At 29.9% G+C, this 19,671-nt stretch overlaps 1 protein-coding gene across 4 annotated transcripts in view; it reads right to left on the reverse strand.

Annotated features, from left to right (window-relative positions):
• The window catches only part of LOC139088897 (ras-GEF domain-containing family member 1B-like), a 72,076-nt gene that overhangs the window by 31,739 nt on the left and 20,666 nt on the right, over positions 1-19,671 (reverse strand). For 2 of the 4 annotated variants that reach the window (XM_070638241.1, XM_070638240.1), the window contains exons 2-4: positions 12,777-13,269; positions 12,576-12,669; positions 9,666-9,716 (exon numbers count right to left, since the gene is read on the reverse strand). In XM_070638241.1, coding sequence (XP_070494342.1) covers positions 9,666-9,716; positions 12,576-12,669; positions 12,777-13,255 — 624 coding nt within the window. In that variant the 5' untranslated portion in view covers positions 13,256-13,269. Of the gene's footprint in view, positions 1-6,808; positions 7,817-9,665; positions 9,717-9,957; positions 11,088-12,575; positions 12,670-12,776; positions 13,270-19,671 lie in introns of those variants that run through there. The other 2 variants (XM_070638237.1, XM_070638239.1) reach the window with 2 other exon arrangements.

Genomic DNA, 19,671 nt, shown 5'->3' on the forward strand with positions numbered 1-19,671 from the left:
AAAAAATTATTTGTTAATAAATATGAAAATTTCCTTTTGATTGCCTTCAATTGAGATTTTAAAATATTCAATGATGATGTCATGTAAACAAAATCAATATGTATTCACGGTCGTTTAAAAGAAAGACAAATTGGAAGTGAATAAACTTCACCATAGGAATTATTTCCTTTTAATGCTAATGTAATTGTCATTTAACGCTTCATTTTAATGATAAAAGCCACACACATATGGTAATTTACATGCAGCCATTATAATTCCGTTTCTCTAGCTTATTGTCGACTATATAATATATAATAAACGTACTAATCCAGTATAAAAAAAAACTTTTCCTCTTCTCACCTAAACCTCCATCTCCGTTATGATTGTTTTCCGATTGCTAGTCACGTGTAGCTATCATGAATCACACAGTCGATCTTTTGATCTGTTCTGTTGTGTAATGTGTTCTGTTAAAAGCATTATTGCGGAGCAACTCACGTCTTAGATCTCTTTCATCATTTTCTTATACTATTATTTGTGACTTCATTGCATTGTGCCGACTTTACAAGATATTTCAATTTTCTTCTTTAACTACTGTCGATGCTTGTTGTTGTTTCATTAATAAATAATATCGAAAAGGGTAATTTTTTAAATCATACTGCAATTGCGATATTTTTACGACTTAAACGTGCTTAAGTCAATAAAAACCAGAGACTATATTTTCCGCCTTCGACATGATGCCAACGTAGAAGTTTTTATTTTTTTTTGCAAAACTTTTTCTTTTTAGTTGGTGCTTAATATTTTAATTTAATACAAAAATAATAATGTAAGTTGTACGTCATGTGGCATGCATTCTTAATTTTTTGTACGCTTGATGGGCGCTAGAGTTGATGTCTTTCACCATCTTCACTCGTCGATTGCGAGGCTTTCAAAATTATAATGCGAAATAATGTATATACTATAAAAATAGGATGTTCATTTATTGAGGTCAAAGATGTTAGGAAAGAAATAGCATCAATTTATGGAAAGTAAAGATAGTGCCATTGAGAATGTCATTTAATGATGCATACTTTTTAAAAAATGAAGACACTCACAGTTCCTGGTTTATTGCGTGAATCAAATAAAATTTAACAACAGCGATGTTGCCATTTTGTATGCTCAGTGATTTTTGTTCATGGAATAAATTTCAATTTTTCTACATAATTTCTCATGTTCTGCCCTTTAAGTTCTTTAAAAAAATATTCGGAAGAGACGAGAAAAAGTGAATAAAAAATTAAATTTCGACTACGAAATGAGCAGAGAATGTCATAATGTTTTATGATCATTGTTGCGCATAAATTATGCTCCAAACTTTTACAATGAGTGGGCAAATGATTGAAATGCTTGTGACAATTAATGTTTAGGTAGAATTATGCAGCTATGTTGGATTAGAATTTGTGCTTATCGTTATGAAAATCTCTGCTGAAAATTGTTAAGGGACATTTTTGAAATGTTGTTCATAAATCATTCGAAATATTTTCATACTTTTTTTTAAAGAAAATAATGTTATGATTCCAACATGTTGCCTACACGCTGTACATAAATAATATTTTTTTGGAGAATTTTTTTTTCTTTCCTCAAAAATTTTAAATATAAACATGCTCAGATCTCTCTCGGGTCAGTCGGTACTAAAAATTTATTCTCGTTTCAGACAGTCATAAAACATGCAGGCACAGTTCACATAAAAATTAAAATATAAATATATTTTTTTTCGCCATATCGAAGTATGTGAACGGGTCTCGAGAACAAACGGTATTTAAAGTATTTTTCAGCATTTATTTCTTGTGCTTTGAACGTTCTGCTCGGTCGAATATTAATGAATGACTGGAAATTTAATTAAAAGACGAAGAACAAAAAAATGTTCTGCTATTCAGACAATCTGAATTCACGCATCTTCCATTTAAATTTGAATTATTCAGGGCTGTTAATCAAATTCTCAGATTGGCCATAGATTCAAATTAAATTGTCAATTATTAAGTTGATTCGTTGTTTACCAATTAAATAAAACAAAAAATGAAATAGATTGAATTTATGTGGATGAGTATCAAATGTTATAACAAGACAGTTACGTCAATTTAGTTTGGAAATGACAAGTTTATTATATACACCAACTCTGAATGTCTTCCTCGGAACTATAAGATGTATCACGATAAAAGTATATTAATAATTACTATTATAATGAATGTTGAAATGGATCTGATATCATCTACATGGAAAAATAGTTATACAGTTACTAAAAAGAGCCATTAAAATAAGCTGCTGATTTCCATCCATTATTTAGAATAGGCGGAGGAAGAAAATCATTCAATAATTGATACTTTAACTTCCTACACAATTAAAATGAATTCTAGCTATGAACAAACTAAAGCAATTCGTTTGATGTGTTTTTTCAAGCCTCTTTCACAGAAATGAAAATAACAATTTTTTTGTATTATAATCAAAGGCATAGCAAAGAAGTGAAGAACGACACAGAGAAGAATTCTATTTATTTTAATAGCCATATTTTCATTTGAAAGCCTTCTTTTGTATATTTTCATTGGCGACATGAAACGAAACAAAAGATTATGATGATTTTATTCTTCATCTCATGTTCACACAGAGATAGAACAGGCCACACTGGTGACAATAATGTTAAGATTTAAAAAGTATCGAAAAAAGGCATCATTTGCATATACATGATTATTATTGCCTTATAAAAAACTAACCCTTTTAGTACGTGAATGGAAAAGGAAGATTTTTTTCTCAAAATTAAATTTTATTAAGCCTCTTAAATGGCCATCATCATAATTCTAGCTTTTCTGTTTAATGCAACCTTGGTAATAAAAATTCTTGAATTTTTTCAATAATAAAATTTATTTATGAATTTCATTACGCCATATCTGGTTTATTAATTAATGACTGATCCATACATCTTCTCAATATTTTTTTTACACGATACAAAAGTCGTTTTTATGGCTTTAAAGTGCTATCGTATATTCTTTCCCTTATTTTGTTTATGCAGATCCACATATTGTTATTATCATATTTTTATTACTTTAACAATTTTATGACTTTTTCTTTTGTTCATCGTCTTTTTATAATTTTTATAACCAATATAGCATCCCAAAAACACTACTTCTCTCAGCCATGAATCATATTTTTAGTATGTTTTAAATTTTCTTAATGCGCCATTATAAAATATGAAATATTTCTAATGACCGTTAGTGTGTGCGATATGGTATGTACATGATTGAAGTGTGAAAATAGCAGTAAATTTCCAAATTATTTTTATACACATTATTAAGAAAAATTTAGCAACATTTTCTACAAGGTGAAAAATTGATTAATTTATAACCCCATTAGAAAGGTACTATGCCATACAGCATTCATCAATTCAATTAAGAAAAATCTTATTCAACTAATAAAATTCAATTATCGTGTCGAATGTGTAATTGAATGTAGTGCATGTGTATATAATTATGTATTGGGTGCGAAAGAGTAGAAATATTCTGTATTCATGTGTAGAAGTAGCTAATTACTAAAATTGTCGATATTCATCACCATCAATCGCTCATTAATGTTCATTTTATGCTCGATTGAATGGAAGAATCTACATTAAGATTTTTGACTACGATTATAGTCGTCGGGTGCTATAAAATAAATATATAGAAACACGTGACAATGACAGTGATACCTCAACATTGCCTCTCCTATGTCTGGTGACTTTTTTGTACATACGAAAAAATATTTTTTTTGTCTAATATTATGCGCATAAATTTTTTAACTGGCTAAAATCTAAAAGACCAGGTCGAACGAGTGAGTAAAGGAAGCGATAAAATATTTTGATAGGATAAACAAGAGATTATTTATATGCGGCATAACAGCTTGGCTTTTGCCGTGTGTTTTTTCATCATATACACTCAAAATACCCGATTTGTTGACCTTTTATTATTAAATTTTTTTTACACTCACTCTAGCAGCTTTTTTGCCAATAGTAAGCTCTCGTTTCTCTCCTATACATATGCTTGTTTATTTTATATCAATGCTAATGCAAACACATTAGATTATTATTAAATTATTAAGCATTAAAACACAAAATATGGGCATCAATTTAAAATTGTATATGTGTGAATTAAATCAGAGAAGGTGATCTTGCCTTACAATTACAATATCCATTATAGACGAATGATTAGCACCAATTCATACCCACTTTTATTTTGCACAGAGAACATGCCATATTTAATCATTAATGCTCATTATAGAAATGAAAAATTTATCTCAGACTACAAAAGCACAGCATCAAATTTGTGTACATACTTTTCAGTAAAAAATGAATGTTTGCTTATGAGCATTATTATTAATGGGTATAAGGTCGTGTCTATTTCATTTATCGTCCATTATTGGGAATGTCGTGCATATTTGATTGATGTTACAATAAACTCATTTCATTTATTCATTTTGGTTGTGCGTTCGCCTACTTTATGGCTACATTTAATATTAAAAAAACACAAGTAGCTGTAAAGACAAGGATTTATATCCACCGTGCTTACATCTTAAGTTGTAATCTCAACATTCATGCCGACAAAAAGTCTCAAAAGTTAATATGTATATTGATGATAAATGGAACAAAGTGAAGGGATGGATAGTTCCATCGTATTTATAAAAAATGTGTAAAAAAATCTCTTCCGGCTTCGGATAAGTTACACACAGCACAGTGAGATTATGGTGAGGCTTATAATGCTACAATATATAAAAAAAGGTTGAAAGAAAAGTGACAAGCAGCATCAATTAAATTTAGATAGAAGAGGAAGACTGAAAAAATATGTACGCATAAAATAAAATAAATTGAGACTCATCAAATCTAAATGCGGTGTAATTTCTCTTTTTTTCTCAATACTTAAGCCGTTACATTAGATTGATGAAGTTTTTATGAAAATTTGTTTAAGAAAGGCAAAAGAACTTTCTCATCATTTAAGAAGCCTTATAGGAAACCCCCTGTAGTCATTTAAAAAAATAAAGTATAAGTAATTAATATATGAATATATTTGTGGCATGGACACATAGATTTGTGTTCAAAGGTGAAATGAGGTTCTCTCTCACTTTTTACACCTTCGAAAAAGCCACATAAAATTATAAAATGCACTGTTGCCAAACTACATCTCATCGCAATTCATTGTGAAGGTGAAGTCGTCCATGAAATTATTGTAATTTCATCCATGGCTCGGAGGTGAGTGCGAATGAATGAATGGGAAAAAAGCGAAAGAGAGATAGAAGTTGTAAGTAGAAATTGAAATTGCATTTTATATGCAATTGCGATAATTTATTTGACGTGCTTGCTGAATGTTTTTCTTTTACGTAATAAATTTTACTTTTTTTTTTCTCATTCAGTAAAAGTGAATTGAATGTGCACTGAATGAATTTGGAATTGTCAGGAAGGTAGTGGAGAAAACAACAGTCCTAAATAAACAATGAAACAGGTACAATCTATCATCTAGGAATGTGCCATTCATGTCTCTCCGACATTCACACTAAATCTTTCTGTTCCTTTTAAATGATCTTAAAATTTAGGACAACTTTTTTTTCTCTTTCTACTTTTTAGTTCAAAATCAACCACGAAAAACTCGTTTTTTCAATCTTCTTTAATTTTATTTACTTTTTTATCTTTATTGTATTCTCCTTCTTTTTTTTCGACATTCTCTTTTGCTCTTTGCTGCCTCTATTGAACGATTTATTTTTTGGTCTTGCATTTCATTCACTAGCATAATAAAATGGCAATACGATATCAGATAACTCCTTTTTTGTTTGCTGCAAATATTTTTCCTTTCTTTTGATTTTTCATTCTTTTATGCTTGCAATATACAAAAATATTGTCAAAGAAACTTAGAAACAAAGCAGAGTTGGGTCCTGACCGGTATAGAGTAGGTAGTTTGACTATAGCAACCAATTGACCATTACAAATCTATCTGTGATCCATAAGAAGGAGTCAATTGTTATTGCCATTTTACAGAAAATATTTTATGCTCATCTTTATAAGTAATACCTGCAAAGTACCTCTGTATCATATATACAGTAATAACGAGTTGATTGAAAAATAAGAGATAAGTCATGTAACGTTAGTATTCACTTTGTTCTACTATTAAAAATTCAATTGTATACGAAAAAAGAGCTCTAATTGCATTACAATAGCGATGCCACTTAGTTATTGCATTTCAGTTTGCATTTGTGATATCGAATGCCATTTTTAACACATAAAAATTAATATTATGTCATTCGAGTATGCAAATTTTAAAATTTCAGGTTGACAGTGGAGCAAAATTAACTTAATAATTTTATTTTCATTGAAATTCAGGTTTTATATTTTTTGATATTTGCTTCATTGTGGTTTTACATTTGAATAAATTTATTCATTAAAAATTCGCGGTTAACATTCCGATACCTGTGCGACTAATGTTTAATTCTACTTGACATTTTTCAAGTGTTATGCTTTTTGAGTTTTTTTCGTTATCGCAAGTATGTGTGTTAAGCTAATGTGCTTGAAGCTATCAATTTAATGTGAAGAAAATTTACTTAAATGCGACTTATCAGCACAACGATTGGAAACACCTCTTGTTGTTACTGCTGCATAAACTCATTCGCGAAACGATAAAAATTAATTTAAAAATTTGTGTCATTCTTTAATGCCTTTGTATGTTGATGAACGTGGAAAGCAAAAGAGCGCAATGTCATCGCTCTTCAAATTAGGTCATTTGTAAAATTAAGGCAATAATGCCTTATGGTTGAAGCATGGAAGTAAAAATATGTACTATATACATACGGTTTTATGTTGATTTCGGATATTTTCTTTTCTTCTCCCTTCTTTAATCTACTGTCTGCTGCTTTTTCTTCTTTCCTCCCTTTCTTTTTTCTTTACGTATAGACCCAATGATTGAGGTCTTTGATGGCTGTAGTACTCGAACAATACGTCTTGTGAGTTTAACAATTGTCCTTGATGATTTTGTTTGTCGAAATATATATTTGCAGCCCGCAGAAAATGTCTCTTTAAAGATTTATAATCGTCACTTTTATTTTCATACACTTCTTAATTCCTTCTTCTTTCTTATTCTTATTCTTATCCTCCCCTCAAGTTTTTAACTCATAAATCTTTTACTGCTTCTTTCTGCAGTAAATTTGTTTTGATTTTTAATTTTTTTTCTTTCTCTTCCTTTTGTTGTCACTAGTATGAAGCACAAACTTGCGATGATATCATACGAGTATTTTATTTCCAAATGACATCGTGTATTATTATATTGCACGCTTCATAGATACCACAAAAATAACAACAACACCTGCTTTTTAATTAATTTTAATTTCCACTCATTTTGTGTCAATTGTCGTTCTTTTACTTCCAATTTTTTTATATTTTGTCGTATGCAGCACAAAAATAATGTTTTATTATGCACAAATAACAAACCTTAATGAGCAATTTGAAAATTTTAATTAAAGGAAAATTTCACATTATATTTTTTTATATTAAAATGCACAAAAAATTCAGTAGCTCCGTAGACATGACGTCATTGGAAGAATTTTTTTTTCTTTATGCTTATGCTCTTTTCACTTCAATGCCACTTACTGAAAGAAATCTTTCGTGAATCATAAGAAATTTTCTTTCATTTCCACTTTAAAACCGCGTCACGCAATAAGAACACGTTTATTTGCCGACAAAATAAAGAAAACATTAATTTTGTGGCTAAAATATATCTCTTATATCCGATGCTAGACAAAAAATATTTAAAATTTAAAATCTTCCGTCGAGAGTAAATTTAACACAAATCTTACTCAAACAATGACTGAAACCTGAATGAAATCCAATAAGACTAGTAATGTTGTGAGAGCATCCAGCACAACCGAGCTCTATCTCGCTTTTACATTTGATGTTGCATGGGAATCTTGCTATCTCTTTCATTTTACTCTCTTTTTCTCAATTTTCTCTCAATATATTTCATGACGTCATTGTAGCATGAGTTTTGTTTGTAAATCATAAAAAAGACTTATGCTACAAATGGAACAATTTATGTGGATGAGTCATGATGCCGAAAAAATAAATTCTGCAACCTTTTTTAACCCTACATATGTAAATTTACTATCTTTTATGGCTAGGATTTAAAATTTATGCACAAAATTTATTGATAAAATTCACCGGCAGTAAAAAGTTTTGTACTAGATTTTTAAAATTTTGTTCAACGGACATTCGTTTATCAAGTATTGTGGAACTTCTGAATCATTTATTCAACACCTGTGAGTGATGTGAAGATAACAAATTTGCTAACATATCCAATGCTCCCCAGGTTGTCTTGTTGAAAAATTTATAGTTCCCAACGTACATCATTCATTTTAACAAGTGATGTTGATTCCTAGATATTCCGCATTGTAAAACGAAGACACTTCCTCAAACTCTATGCGGTACTTTTGAGGTGTATATACCTTCTGAATACAATTCAAATTCAATGACATCACAATTCGGAAATCTAATTTTATCAACATTTGATTTAATAGTCTATGACAATTAAACTATATAGGTGCGGTAGCTATGAATTTTAATAAATTGTTCATGTATAGAATTCTGACATTCCTAGAAAGATAATTAAATTAATTTTCATTTTCTTACACGACATTATTTTGATGATATCAAAATATTATATTGATGGGATTCGAGGTGTTTCCAGAGCCGATAAGAAATGTAATTGCTTCATTGTTACACAATCATTTAGTTCCCGTATCTTGTTTGGAAATATTTATCAATGACATTTGTTTAGAATTTTGTTTTTTAAACCCTTTTCTTGCTGTATTCCTTATCTCATAATTGATATAGATACAGTAAGCCAATAAGTACACAGGAGAACCACACCCACTTCTTCCTTTCATTAGTGACGTTAAAGGCAAATGAGCCCCCATAAGATCTAGATGATAAATTTATTTCAATTTAAGTCTTACGAAACTTAGTCACAGTAAAATAAAATCTTGATAAATTTTCCGTTTAAAAATTAATTTGAATCAAAGCCTTGAGACACGTATGTAATGTAATGGCAACAAGGAACAAAACAATAGAAAGCTTAAATGTGAATAGAAAACCTTCTGAAAAATTTATCGATAGATCTGAAATTTCTCATTCCTCTGGGTTTTAAAATTTATTATTTATGACAAACTCAATTGCTAGATTCAATTCACACATAAATCCTTGCTTTAAACTTTGCCTTTTTTTGCAAATAGACACAGACATATCGATCCAAGTGATATATTTTTAATGCCATAGGGCATCGTATGTAGTTTTTTTTACTACTACCTATTAAGATACTTTTCATACAAAATAATGCAAACATGAGAGAAGAAAAATGGCTTGTAAGCTTGTCAATGTCACAGAACATTGACTCTACGATGCGGTATATTCATCCGAATAAGTAACCTGCTTGAGTATTTCTTTCGCATTAAAATTTATAATATGAATATTTTTCAATGACTCATCATCGTCAACATCACGACAGCATAACTTCTTATTCTTTTGTTATCAATGTTGATGCTATATGCTGTTTGCACATAAAAGGAATGAACAAGAAATTTTCTGAAGATTCTCGTACTTTTTTATTCCTTTTCATGTCAAAAAAGTTAACAAGCAAAAAAAGTAATACATGACTCACCCTTGTCTTGGAATTTTGCTTCAGTCCAATTGCAGGTTGATTTCGATTATTCTAAAATTGAATAAAAAAGAGGAGAAAAGAAAAGTTATTCAATACAAACTGTAAGATTTCATCTTCAACAAGTTATACGATGTGGAAATAAATTTCATCATCATCATCATCAGACTGTAACTTTTTATCAAATACAGAACAAGCAGAAATGCTGAATTATTATTCAATTTTACAGACATAAAAAAGTAGGAAAAAACCAAAATAGAGGTAAGGACGGAAAAAGACAGGAAATTATTTTTACCACATAATCTTTGTAATGCTGCTGTACTGGGATTTTTTCAATCAAAAATTTCTCTTTGATTATATCGCACTGCTGCTTCATCTCTTGCTGCAATTTTTGTTGGATTTGTTTTGATATGTTTAATGCCAATTGACTTGTGAGGTTTACTATCCCATGCTCATCATCCTGCTCATCACAACCTTTCGATAATCTTCTTACTGGAGGCTTATCTTGATTGGCATGTACAGCCTGCATTTTTTTCTCATGTCCAACTCTCATACTCAACAATTTCTCTAATTCTTTTGACGATTTCTGATATTGTTGGCGATTAACAGCAATCGAATGCTCATTGCTTAAATGATTTTGATGGGCTTGTTGTAGTTGTTGTTGTGCTGCAAATAATTTTGATTGTATCTCTTGGACTTTACTATGTCCAATCGCATTTGGCATTTGATAGGATTCATTATGGATATTTTTATCTTCCTTATCATACATCTCATATATGGCTTTAGTTTTGGAAATGAAATCAACATCCTTAAATCCACCCGAGCTTGATGATGAGCTATCAAATGAATGTGATGGTGTATGAAAGCTTTTAAAGTCTACCATGTCAGCATCATTCATGTCTCGATAATAATCATTTTCCATTTCTGCTGCACCATTAGTGGTATATGTTCCATTATTCCTATTTAGATTACTCTGCATGTTATATTCTATTTGCTGCTGTTTATTTACAAAGTCATTTGTGCATTCACCCAAACGATAATGGTGATGCATATATTGCTGTTGCTGGTAATGCTGATGCATCGGAGACGACGAGGGCAATGAAAAATGATTGACATCTTTATTCGTTACAAATGGCAATTGTTCTACATGTACATTTCTTGTATTCCTATTTGGTGTTGGCAGTGTACGATTGTTATTATTATGAATATTATTATTACTTGGAGTTGAATGATCTGGTGCAATAACGACGTAGTTTGTCTTTTGAATATTTTTAGGCTTTACTGCAATCGGAGGTTTTGCCGGCTTTTGGTTCGTATTGAGCATTTTTGCTGAATGTTTTTATTTACTTTTAATGTTTTTAAAATTTAATGTTTTTAATGTTTTTTGAGAAAAAGTTTTAATGCTTTTAAAAAATTCAATGTTTGGTTATTTAAATTCAATGTTTTATCATAAAGATTGAATGTTTCGAAGTACTAGATTGTTTCAATGCAAAAAATTCATAGAAAATTGGTGTCTTGGCTAAATCACATCAACACATACACATACAATATATGTATAGGCAAGACGACTTCTGTATATTTCAACCTTGATAGTCTATCCATAAGTAATTTTCATATTTTATATAAAGTTATGATCATTGTCTAAGGCGATCCAATTTAAAAAATCATTTTTGGATCTATTTGACGGCAGTTGCGGTATTGGAGAAATTTTTAACTTAAATCAGTCAAGTGTGAAGCTCTTAATAATAATAATTTGAAAGATTGGTCTACATTTGTCATATCAATGAGATAGTGTCAATAATTTTTCACATTTAACACACATTTTCATCTTATATAAGTGGATCATCACATATTAGCATGTCGTGTTCACATTGATTTCATTCCCAGACATATGTATATATCTATCTATCTATGAATGTCTCTTCTTTCACCTACTTACTAATCGAATGCTTAGCAAAGTCTTGTTCTTCTTTAACCTAACACTTCTACTCTTCTTCTTTTCTTGTTCTGCCGCTTGTTTTTATTACACCTTTCACTATTCAATTTATAAATATGATTACTGTATTGATTCTATTTATGTCGATGTCCAATTAGTGCATAAACATTCTATTCACGCATTTATGCTTCTTTTTACTTTTTTCTGGGGAATGAGTTTTTTGCTTTCCATTTTCATTTTCTTTTTCAGTATAACTTATGAGCTTCCGATTCACAAAAATATTTTAGTTAAATATTCAACAAATATTTGGTCTGCACGAAATAATGATAAAATTGCTACAAATTCAAGAATTTCCGAATACGGAAAAATTTTCAAGAACAAGGGTTGTTTAGCTGTTCATGTGCTGTGCCTGTATTTTGTTGTTGTCTTTTTTCACTTCACGCTATTTTGTTTTGTTTTTTTGGCAAATAAAAAATAATTTGTATACACAACCCTTTTCAGTTTATGAACAAAAGGGAATGAAAAAATTGCTACAGATGAATGAAAAATTGTTCAATTTTTCAGCCTTAAAAATCAGTTGATTGACTTGAAAACTAATTTATCTTTTATAATGTCGATAATTTAACAAAATTTGATGCAAATATTTCACTTTAATTTAACTTTTCATTCAGAATTTTATAAAAAACTACTCATCACTGCTATCACTTAAATTATTCTATGTTTTTGTGTATTCCAATTCTCAGACACTGGGAGAAAGTACAAGTTTTTTTATCCTTTCTCACCCTCGTTTGCTCTCCCGATATTTTCATATACGACGATCATGCGCACTATTTTAATTCAGCACATTTTCCACTTACACATACTGTATGTATGTACATTATGAATGGGAAAAAGATTGTACGTACACACATGATGATGATGATAAAATCAAAACAAATTTTACGGCATGACTTTTTTAATTGTTCTAATTGACTCACCTTCTCAATTATTCTTATGTTTGAATATTTCAGTATGTCAATCGTATGCTCGGCCAGTTCTTTTTCCAGTGAATTATGTTGTGATTGGATGCGTCTTGATGTTTTATAAACAAACAAAAAAAGCATGGAAATAAATAAGAGAAAAAAAAGCTTATTACGCAATTGCCGCAAAAAAAAAGATGCTGCATTATAAAAACTTACGAGATTGTTAGCAGAAGTTCATGACATTGACTTTGATTCCGCTTTTTACGCTCAAACTTGTCACATTCGTCAAGGGATAGATTCAATTCTTGTTGTAAAATTTTCAACTTCCTCCTTTCGGCCTCCAAAAGAAGAAAATTCACTTCCAATTGTACCCCAAATAATTGATTGTTGTGTAAATTATTTCGAATATCCGGTGGATTCTTCTGATGAATACTTCGTTCGTAATTTTCTTTATTTTTTATAATACTTGTTTGATTCGATATTGAAGTTGTCGATGACGATGAATCAGTATCAGACGTCGATGCTGTTTCAATTTCTGAGTGATCTGATAAATACTCGTTGTATATATCGCTGAATGCGCTGAGGCTTATATCACATTGTTGTTGTTGGTCCGGCTGCTGATTTTGTTTTTCTTGTTGCTCACTCGTCACCAACAATACTGTACAATTTGCTTCAAACTTTTCCAATGGACGCATTTTTGTTGTTGCAGCTATAAATTGAGAGAGAATAAGAAAGAAACTTTATATGTAATGCAATAAAAAGAGAAAATAAAGGAACTCTGTGACTCATCACAGTTTATTTTTAAGAATGGAAATAAACTTTTCAATGAGAGTTAAGAATAAAGTTGTAAAGGAAATGAAGCCAAAAAAGTCAAGTATAATTAAATTGACTCGGGAAAAACTCGGTCATACATGAAAAAATTTTACGTATGAAAAATCACAATGAAGCATTTTTAAAAAACTTACTATGCTGATTAAGAAACAGACAGAAGAAAATCGTTGACCGAAGAAAAGAACGGCAATGTCAAATTAAATTTGAGTTAATATAAATGAGGGAACTAGCATTAAGTATATCAGAAGAAATGGCCAAATTCTTAATTTATAGCACGCATGTGACTCTTCGTATGTAAACAAAAGCAATCCCATTGTTGTGTGTCGTTTTTGTCCAAAACAGGTGTGGGCTCAACAACAATCATCATTATGCTTCCTCATTCTACTAATGTCACATTAAATGAAGAAAGATTACCATTTTTATTCTACCGTCCGTCGCTTCTAATTGACTAGATCTCTCATCTTTCTCTCTTTGATTGTAGACATAACAATTGACTATTGTATATATAGACTGTGTTCATTATAATTTTGTATTTTTGGCCACTTTGCCGCTTCATTGACATCAATAACACCTTCGCATGTCATAAATGATGTGCTCTTATGAAGGTCGAAAATGTTTGGCAAATATTTCTATATACCTTATTGAAAAGAAGGCAGTTATGCTGATTTGGTCAAAGTCAACATTATAAAAGATGAAAGAATTGGTTTCATTAGACATTGAAATTGTTCATCAAGTTTGTGTGTGGTTTTGTCATTAAAATGATTTTTTTGTAGCCCTTTAGGGCTTTTAACTATCTAAGCTTTGTGAATGGTGTCATAAATTGCATAATATAAGATGATAAACATAGTATTTAAAGACTTTTTTATTACCAACATCCATATAATGATGTCTTATGTTGTTGATGTTTTTGTTTGCTTTTTTTTCAACAGACATACAATAGAATTGTATTTGTTTTTTTCTTCTTTTCATTCATCTGTCAACATTCAATTTCATTACAGATTGACAGAGAAGTCGAAAGCTGTGAAATTATTGAATAATATTTATAGGAAACGACAGTCATAGATGGACTAATGTGTACCGCAAAAACAAACATGCCTAATTGATGAATCTCACTAAATTATATGAATTAACATTCCGAGAATGAATATTAGGCGAGCAATGACGAATAATAATAACATGTCTACTAATGGCGTACTGAACTTGCTCACGGCATGCTTTGGACATTGACGTAGAATATTCTTTTAATGTCTGAAAATGTAATTCAATTTAATTTGATTGAATTTGAGACAAAAATCTTGCGGATCAATATTTCAAAATATTTATCCATTCTCTCAATACCTCTATTGTTTATTGGTTAATGCCTTTTATATATGGATAAAATCTATCCCATTAAAATTTATGTGAGTTGAAATCAAGCAATATTTTACCTTTAAAAATTAGATTATTTTCTGCCTATATGAAAGACATCCACACTTTAATCATAAAAATCAAGACGTGTTTTTCAAATATTTATTAGCATTGAAAATCGAGACCTGTCTGCTAGGCTGGGAAAAAAGTGACAATTTGAAAATATTGTTCAATGATTTAATAAGCAGGTTTCAAAAACTGAAATTCAATATTATTTTATCATAAAACCTAAAAGATTCAATCTTTCTTATCAAAATTTATGTTAATAATATTTATTGAATTTACGGCATAATGACTTAGATCGAAATTTATTGATAATTTTTATAGGCTTTTGAAATCTGGCATTTGAGAAGATATCACTCTAATTTACTAATATTCACGTTTGTTGGTATTGATTTACGACAGCGATATGGGTCAAAATCATCAATAAATGTTCGTATTTTCCAGTAGTTAATCTTTTAAAAGCTTGAACCAGCTGGAACATATTTTATTTTATGGGAATTGCAAGAAATCATTCGGTCGTGTTTAAAAAGGTAAAGGATATGATCTTAAAGTTTAAGTTGCCGATAAATTCTCAAAATCATGAGGTCTGAGTTTGTGTTATACCCTAAATAAATATTCATCTGTGCTATAGTTCGCCCAAGGCTGCAGGCCTGCATTTCTTGTCTGTTATTAATTTGTGAACGACTTCCAATAATTCTGAAGACAAAAAATTTAACAAAAAACCTTCTTAGGCAACAAAATTGTTCCGAATGCTGTTAAGAGTCAAAAAATTTGTGTCTACATGATTTTAAGATATTCATCTTTAAAGTAGTTTGAAGTAGTTTCAATAATAGTCGATATTGTTGTCATAAAAGTACATACACAAAGCAGACACATTTAATTAAAGATAATCTTTATAGGAAGTATTAAATTTTGAGATTAAAAGTTATTTTGTCAAGCCAAAAAAACAGCAATTCATTCTTATATAGTGCAACACAATAAGCCTCGTCATAAGAATTGTTGATGAAAATGACAAGTCATTCCATTTGACTTGACTCAAAACAAATACAATGTAGTTCGTTGCCATAATTTGAGTCTTTCGTCACATTTAATAAGATGAAAAATTCGTAAAAGGAACCTTTAAGCTTTTAAAAAATTATCTTAATCAGTTTTCCGTGCTTGCGTGTGTTCTTAAATCTCATCATCATCATCTTCTCAACAAAAAGTGACTAAATATGTTCAAATGCCCATTCATGTCAATAAACTCAAATTATTTAACTTTTCTCTTTAAGACTTTTCGTTTTAAAAAATCAAAAATTGCCATTTTTGAGATAATTGAATTCAATAATAAAAATTGTTCGATGCCTCCATCGACGCTACCACACAGGTAATAGATAATTGTATGAAAAAATCGGTAAGACTTGTTGCAGTCTTTATTTAATCATATTACATAACACGTAAAAAATCTGTAAATAATTTACTGAAAAATGATTTGTCGGATGTATCAAAATTCCTCACACAGCATGAAATACTCAATCAAGAGAACAACATAGTACACTTTGTTAAGCATACTTCAAACACCGCGTGAATTGATTTCATGAAGTGCATATCTTTAAGATAACGAAGGCCAAACCTTTCACACACACCTAACAAGTGTATGAATCGTTAATGTGCTTACATTAGACTCGAAATATTTGCAAAATCTTGAAGATTTAATATTAAAAGACGTAACTCGCGTATGGCAAATGGATGTGATTATTAGATATATGAAGCACACTATGGTTGCGTGAAAAAGTAAATAAAAACACAATCGATTGGTCATTTTGTGTGTGCTCGAAGCTCATCATGTTACCCCATATGGGAAATAACCATTCGTATCGATGTTTGCAAATGATTCAACAGTAATATTGTTTTTTGTACATATGCGGCAAGTTAATATGATACATCTTTCAAACCTATCGTGAATTCTTTCTTAAACGTCTGGTAATTATATGAAACATATGCAGGAAATAAGAAATAATCGAAAAAATAAAATAAAACCATGGCACATGAAATTAAAGAACATCAACAAAGGAGTCAACCAGCGAGGTTTTTGACCTTCGGGGTTATTAATTGTATGAAACTCGAGAATCTCTTTCCGAACCTCCAAAGAAGTACATCTTCCGAAAACCATCTTTAGCCATATGACGATGAAATAAATTATCTATTTTGATGATGTGATTAAGATCCAAAAAGAAATAGAAATTTCCACTTTTTATGGGATTAAAGCTAATCAACAATAGAATGAGAACTTTTTTCTCCACATGCTTCGCATTTAATCTTTATTATGTGTACGTAGATATGATTATGTAGTCATAATCAACAACAACGGACGCAACATGCAATTATATCACAACATTAGTCTCACATTAACTCACTCTCTAGTGTTTTTTTTTAAGGCAAATATATTCCGTTATGTATGTTGAATTGACTATCGTTTCATGATATGCTGCAAGAGAAAGAGAGAAGATCAGTGTGCCGACTGAAAAGAAGCAAATAGATTAATGAACACAACATTATGTCGTGATAATGTAATTCATCATAAGTTCTCATTTCTTTCTCTTTTCTCTAGTTTCTTCATTCTTCATACAATTACATAATATCGCATCATCACAAAAGACTCAACACTTTGATTAAAAAAATACAAGAAGGCAGAGTTGTAAATTTTAATTATATATTTCTAACAAAGAAATCCATCACGGTTATATCCAGAATCAAAAATCTCCATGGGCTGATGTTACAATAAAAAATATATTTCATATTCAAACGTGGGTTCCTTCTTTTATAAAAAATGATTTAGTATTGTCGTGTCTTGTATGAAATTCTGTAATTTTGTTCTGCCAAAAAATTTCTATAGGCAGCTATCATTCAGTTTTATTAAGAATGATCGAAACAACATTTATTAAAGTAAATCCATATGAATGGTAATTTATTTTGTTGTGAAGGTTCCTGATTCGTATAAAAATATTTTTGTTGACTTCTCAGCATATATGAGTTATTTGTACAGTTCAAAATCCATTTTTCATGTTTCTATTATCTTTATCACTCGCTTAAAAGTGGATATTAATTATGCCAAGGAAATCAACTCTGTCAGTAAGAATAATTAAAGCAATTCACTTCAATATTGTGCTGTTAATAATAACATTTATTTTTGCGCGCATTGCTCTCATTATTTTCATAGTTTGTAAACTTCTGAAATTGTCGCTTCCCATCTTTCATTCCGTTATAATTTTCAACTAAATAGTAGTAATAATAAAAAAACTGTTTAGAAATGAATGACAAATATGATAAAAATTGAGGAAGGTATAGAATTTAGAATCATGGGAATGTCGCCTGTCCCGCAATAACAATTTAATTGTTTGTTTGTTTTTGATGTAAAAAGAATGTTTAGACTATATTTATTGCATACACTTTGTAACTAACTAGAAGCATAAAAAGCAGGTGAAAATTACCAACTACACAATATTTTCATGTCTTCTTCCTTTTAACACTCATTGTTTAAACAGTAAAAAGAAGACAAAAATTGACCATTAGAATCATGAAAAAGTAATTACTGTAAGTAAGGAATATACTTAACTTCAACATAAATCTACATGTAATCAAAACATTCGAAAAGTGCTGTTCCGGTGTGCTCGGAAGAAGAATATTGCTAAGTAGAAAATGAGAAGAAGTAGGAATGGTAAAATCAGGTTAAAGATGACTCATACTTCTCATGAGAACGGAAAACCCTCAGTCATATGTACGGATATGCTTCTATAGTATTGCATAAAATACGAGTCATCTAAATGTTCACAGAATTTTCTGCTTTAATGCTTCACATTGGTGCTTGCGTGTAGACACAAAAGGATGATAAACTACTTGATTCATGGTGAGTCATGAAATTCTTGTGCTTCCAAAATTGGAAAATTTATATTCAATTATTTTTAATTTTATCATTCCTTTGATATTCTGCTATTAAAAATGCTTTGTAGTCACCACACTTCCATAAAGAGTTGTTGTTCCATTGAACGCAAACTTTTCTTAGAGCTCCTATAATTTCATCGAATGAGTAAGTTTGTGGATCTTTAACGATTCTTTGTGATATCACTTGCTTCATTACTTCCAGAGATCCTTTATTGCTGTTATTAAATGTAATGTCTTCTTTGATCATTTGATTAAGATGTGTCTTATTTTGTGCTGATGATTGTAGGACAAAGTTTAAGAAAATTATTGAAAATATTGTGAAAAGTTTCATTTTCCTGTTAAAGCTTCAGCTGAATTTTATTGACTGAACATGTTTATCTAGTTTTATTCTAAAAGCAGCTTTGTAGTGAAAAAGCCACAAAAGTTGTAGTCAGCATTAACTTTTTTATTCAATAAAAATTGACACTGATATTTTTAATCTAATAAAAACATTGAACATTCTAGTAAAAACCACAGCAGAAGGTTCTATAATATTGTAAGTAAAAAGTTACAGTAATTTAATTCGATTTCAAACATCAATTGTTAGTCAACATTAGCTTGTCATTGGCTAGTGTCAATTCGATAAAATTACAAGAACAAAAAATTCATTGGCTTTGATTTTTTCAATGGCACTTGGCGCTATAAAGTTGATGACTTATTACGATTGCTTTCCTTTCTATTATTGTTCTTCCTCTACTTGTTATAGCTTATTTATTTTCTATTATTGTCTGTTGTTATTATTTTAATGAACAATCAACTATATTACAGGTAATGTCCTGCTATTAAATTGAAAGTTTTATTGGAATTGAAAATTATTTCAATGAGAAATTTTGAGAGTTGAAAATTGAAATAATGTCTAATTGAAATCATTTATATTTATTGAAAATTCATAATTTTAGTTCCATATGCC

Source organism: Chironomus tepperi, unplaced genomic scaffold (genome assembly GCF_022539635.2).
Source record: "Chironomus tepperi strain 1889 unplaced genomic scaffold, CSIRO-AGI_Ctep_v1 contig_172, whole genome shotgun sequence".
Classification (NCBI taxonomy): Eukaryota; Metazoa; Arthropoda; class Insecta; order Diptera; family Chironomidae; genus Chironomus; species Chironomus tepperi.